General features: G+C 63.1%; 1 protein-coding gene across 1 annotated transcript; it reads left to right on the top strand.

Annotated features, from left to right (window-relative positions):
* Positions 1 to 282: 282 nt before the first annotated feature.
* CLDN19 (claudin 19) lies at positions 283 to 4,331 on the top strand. The gene is made up of 5 exons (XM_004704919.2): positions 283 to 690; positions 1,657 to 1,821; positions 1,906 to 1,990; positions 3,310 to 3,462; positions 4,207 to 4,331. The coding sequence occupies exons 1-5, from the start codon at positions 468 to 470 to the stop codon at positions 4,253 to 4,255; spliced, it is 675 nt and encodes a 224-aa protein (XP_004704976.1). The 5' UTR covers positions 283 to 467; the 3' UTR covers positions 4,256 to 4,331.
* Positions 4,332 to 4,928: the final 597 nt, after the last annotated feature.

Here is a 4,928-nt window from a genome sequence, read left to right on the forward strand (position 1 = left end):
CAACCCAGGCTGGTGCTTGGGGCAGGATGAGAAGAATTTCAGGGCTTGTGAGTCAGGTGCCTAATGGAGTTTCCCTGGGCACAGAGGCTCTGAGGTCATGCAGGGTCATCCCTCCCCATCACCTCCCCCTCTGTGCCTGAAAGCTGGGACAGGGTTACCCACCTGGGCTGCAAGTCCCACCTCCCACCCCCAGGGGGCTGGGTCTGAGCCTTGCTGGGGACCCAGTTGGGCTGGGGCTGCTGCTGTGGGCGGGCCCCTGGCCTTTTCCAGCCCCTGGGCCTCCCCCTGCATTCTGGAACCCAGAGAGGCTGCTGCCGCTGCTGCTATTGCTACTGCGGCCACCTCCCCTGCCCTGCCTCTGATCACGCAGCCCCATCCCCCTGCCCTCGCACCTGTCATGAGCCCAGCCCTCTCAGGGATCCTGGACCAGCTCTGAGCCCTGGGACCCTGGCCCCCTCCCCTGGGCCATGGCCAACTCGGGCCTCCAGCTGCTGGGCTACTTCCTGGCCCTGGGGGGCTGGGTGGGCATCATCGCCAGCACGGCCCTGCCACAGTGGAAGCAGTCATCGTACGCCGGCGATGCCATCATCACGGCCGTGGGTCTCTACGAGGGGCTCTGGATGTCCTGCGCCTCCCAGAGCACCGGGCAGGTGCAGTGCAAGCTCTACGACTCGCTGCTCGCCCTGGACGGTAGGCCTCGGGGCCAGGGGCTGGGGGCACTGGCCACCCCGAATGGTGGGCTCTGCTGCCTGTGAGTGGGTGGGACATGGGTACAAGGAGGTCTGGAAAGAGCTCTCCCCACAGCCTGCGGCAGCTCCGGGCTCCACCCCTGCACTAACACCTCCGTGTAGATTCCAAACCCAGGCCAGCGTGGCGCCCCTGGGCCTGGCAGCCATCAGCTGAATCCCTGCTCTGTGGCTCTAACCTGTTTAGGTCCCTAGCCTCTTTGTGTCCCCCTGCCCCATCTGTGAGGGGCCCGAAGACCTTCCCAGTGCAGGGGTGGCTGAATGAGAAGAGTGTCTGGCACTGGGTGCAGACACACACAGCTACCCCCCTAGTCCTGCCAGCAGGGACACACACACACACACACACACACACACACCACACCCTGCCCTGCCAGCAGCCTCCAACCCTGGTCTGGGGAGGCTGAACCCTCCATACTGCCCATGGGCCTAGTAGGCTCTGAAGCCAGGGCTGCTGTCACATGCCCCGGGCACACCACACGGCTCACGGGCAGGCTCCGGGCCTCCCTCAGGGACCCGAGCTCGCACGGAGAGGTAGGCACCGGGCAGGCTGGGCTAGGTCCTTCAATGGGAAGAGGGAAAGGGGATCGGAGTCAGATGGGCCTGTGGAGGAGCGGGCCCAGCTGCTTGGGGCAGGGGGGTGGGTTCAGGGAGCAGGCCAGCCCCAGAGGGAGCCGCTAGGCCAGAAGGTATCAGAAGAGACAAGTGACATGGCCTGGCACTTGTCTTCACTTGGGAGGGAGGGAAATTGTGAAGGGGACCCTCACCTCTCCTACACACGCAGAAAGAGGTCTGTCCTCCCCGGACTGCCACACCCGGGGCCCTTCACACCTGCTGACTGGGATCCTGCTCAGGGGCTGGGGGCTGGTTGCTTAAGCCAAGACCCTGAGGCGCCCCCTCATTCATCCCCCAGGCCACATCCAGTCTGCACGGGCACTGATGGTGGTGGCCGTGCTCCTGGGCTTCGTGGCCATGGTGCTCAGTGTGGTCGGCATGAAGTGCACTCGGGTCGGAGACAGCAACCCCATCGCCAAGGGCCGTGTGGCGGTCTCCGGGGGCGCCCTCTTCCTCCTGGCTGGTGAGTGGCCCTGACTCCTCCCCTGGGGCCATGGCAGGGGGCCGGGGCAGAGCAGAGCTGAGCCCCCACCTCCCCTGTCCATAGGCCTCTGCACCCTGACTGCCGTCTCCTGGTATGCCACCCTGGTGACCCAGGAGTTTTTCAACCCGAGCACACCTGTCAATGCCAGGTGGGTGCCAGGGCATGGCTTGGGCCTGGGGGGCGGCGGGGACAGGGGAAGCCTCCTCTGTGCCTTGTCCAGCTGCCTCTAAGAGCCAACCCAGCACAGGGCAGTTGGCGGGGCTGTGAGCAGCTAGCTCTGCAAGGCGGAGGCCCGCAGTGGGCACCCAGGAGCCTCGGGAGCTTCCCAAGGGCTTGAGAGGTGAGGGGGAGGCACCCTGGCTGGGCAGGTCCCAGCTGTGGGGCCTGGACAAGTTCCTTCAGCTTTCTGTGCCAGGGGCGGAGATGCACTGGGGCGCTCAGCTCGTGGCTTCCTGCAGGGGGCAGCAGTCACTGTGGACGGTGACAGGTTGCAGCCACCAGAGCCCAGGGCGCCGAGGAAGAACCCAGTCCAGGGAGGCCACGGGTTGTTCCTGGGGTGGAAAGCAGTCTGCAGCCTCTCAGGGCTGTGCTGTGCAGCAGCGGGAGGGGAGGGACAAGACCAGTCAGGGCAGAAGTCTCCTCTTGAGAGAGGGCGAGGGGCCAGGCAGGGAGGTGGAGGTGGAGGAAGAACGGGTTGGGAAAGTCAGGCCATCAGAAGGGCCTGGGCCCTTCCTCTGAGCCCTGCCAGGAGCAGAGGGTGGAAGAGTTCCAGCCTGGTATGCCAGCAGGGCCAGGGTGGAGAGAAGGACAGGAGAGACGCTAGCCTGTGGTTGTAGGATGGGGAGAGCAGTAGGAACCCTTCCCGGTGCAGCCCGCCCAGGAGTCAGGCGCTCCCCACAGAGCCAGAGAGTGTGAGCATTCTGGGGCCAGACAGAGGAGGGAGCCTGGGGGTGGGGTTATCACAGAGAGTCCTCAAGAGGTGTCATTTGAACTAGATCCTGGAGGTGAAGGAGCTCAGCAGGTATACAAATGAGGGGACACTCCAGAAGGGAGGCAGCCAGCTGGTGCAGTCAGAGGAAGGAGATCTAGGGCAGGAACCGGGGGGCTCCAGAGGAAGAGGACGCAGGGAGTTGTCTGCACCACCCTGGCCAGACTTCACCTTTCCCTGCCCCCTACCAGCCTGATGAGGTGTCCCCAGATTGAGACAGGGGTAGACAGGGAGCAGGGCCTCCTGGGCCTGGGTCACTGTGAGGTATTGCTAAGCTGGGGCAGGGAGAGGAAGAGGAAGAAGGCTGAGCCCTCCCCCAGACATAGCTAGAGAGGCTGGGGAGGCCCCCACCCCCAGCACCCCTCACCCTGCCCACCCTCGAGTGAGGAACAGGGCCCTGAGGGGGCCCGAGAGGGAAGACCTGGTGTGCCTTCCCCTTAGAGCAGCCATACCTGACAGCATCCTCCCCACCCTTCCAGGTACGAATTTGGCCCAGCCCTCTTTGTGGGATGGGCCTCTGCTGGCCTGGCCATGCTCGGGGGCTCCTTTCTCTGCTGCACGTGTCCGGAGCCTGAGCGATCCAACAGCAGCCCACAGCCCTACCGGCCAGGGCCCTCAGCTGCTGCCCGAGAGTACGTCTGAGCCCCGTCTGGTCGCCCACTCAATGGCCCGCTTGCCCCAGCACTCAGCTGGAGCCAGTGGGGTATAGGATGAACCCCCCCTCCCCGCCCAAGCACAGCCCGAAGCTCTGAGCAGCTGTCTCCCACACAGACTCACACCCTGAGAGCCCAAACCCAGCCCCAGACCCTCAGAGATGCCAAGTGGCACGAGCCCAGGTGCAAGTCATTACTCCTGCCTGCTCAGGGCACCAGGTGGACAGGCTCACTCGCATGGCATCAGTCCAGGGGCCATCCCCATCCACCCGTATACTTGCTCACTTACTGGATAGCATGAGCAATCTGCTATATGGCAGCCTGGGGACACACCAGAGGACAGGAGGGAGGGCCTTTAGTGTCCAGCATCTTGTGGTGAACAGATCCTTACCTCCTTGGTCCTCACCAACCACTCTCAGCAACCCAGGTGAAGGCAGTGGGGGCGGGGGGTGGGGTGGGTGAATGTCCCCACACTGAAGATGACCAAGAGACTTGCCCTGGTCCCTCTGAGTTCAGGTTCAGTCCCTCCAGTATGCTTTGCACTGCCACAGACACCAGAGAGCTAGGGCAGACCACACCACCCAGGAATGAGCCCCAGGCAGGGCAGGTCAAGATGGACCGAGCTGGTCAGCACCTGTGTCTGGGCCTGGGTGCCCCAGCCCTGCCTTCCCCCCTCCGCTGCTGCTCACCCCACTAACCAGCTTTCTCTCTTTTGACTTTCAGACCAGTTGTTAAATTGTCTGCCTCCGTCAAGGGCCCCCTGGGTGTGTAAGGTCCTGGCCCTGCCCCCCTGCCACACCTAGACTGTGTGGTCTCTTGTGGAAAGAGAAGCGAGCATCCAGCGAGTATATTTGGTGTTGTGTGGTCTGTCCACATTGTGTGGGCCCTTGGGCATAATGATGGGGAGACTGTGGTGGGGTTGGGTGGGCTTCAGGGAACACTCAAAGCTCTGCCGGGAGGAGCTGCTTGGCTTTGAACTGGAAGTTCTGGCCTGCCCCAAGGCCCAGCGCAGCCTTGGGAGCAAGCGGCCTGGAGATGCAGCCCTGTCCCAGCTCCTTTGGTCTGCCCTTGGGAGACCTGCTAAACGGCGAGGCCATCCTTGGGCGAACTTCCAGCCAGGGGCTCAGGGCCAGAGTTAACTGCAGTTGGATATCAAACTCACTGCCATCCATTCTATCCAACTCACAGGGACCCCATGGAGGAGCTTCCTAAGGGGAGAAGGGATTCGAGGAAGGTCATTAGGATTCTCAGACATCAGGACTGCCCTGTCAAGGTCTGACACACCCGGCTCTGCCCCTACCACTGCCCAGACCGCTAGGTGGCTGATTATATCAGGCCCTGGACAGGAGTGGAGAGGAAGAGGCCTAAGCAGCGTCCTAGGGAGGTTCTGAGCGAGAAAGGCATCTGTCTTGAAATCCAGGCTCCAGTCCCTAAAGAGAGAAGGG

Source organism: Echinops telfairi, unplaced genomic scaffold, assembly GCF_000313985.2.
Source record: "Echinops telfairi isolate 266 unplaced genomic scaffold, ASM31398v2 ScPeMD7_7457;HRSCAF=8495, whole genome shotgun sequence".
Classification (NCBI taxonomy): Eukaryota; Metazoa; Chordata; class Mammalia; order Afrosoricida; family Tenrecidae; genus Echinops; species Echinops telfairi.

Excerpts from the sequence above, each read along its gene's own strand:
- CLDN19 (XM_004704919.2), top strand. The coding sequence starts at position 468 with ATGGCCAACTCGGGCCTCCAGCTGCTGGGCTACTTCCTGGCCCTGGGG. Across the intron at positions 691-1,656 it reads CTCGCTGCTCGCCCTGGACG|GCCACATCCAGTCTGCACGG; the intron begins GTAGGCCTCGGG and ends TTCATCCCCCAG. Across the intron at positions 1,822-1,905 it reads CGCCCTCTTCCTCCTGGCTG|GCCTCTGCACCCTGACTGCC; the intron begins GTGAGTGGCCCT and ends CCCTGTCCATAG.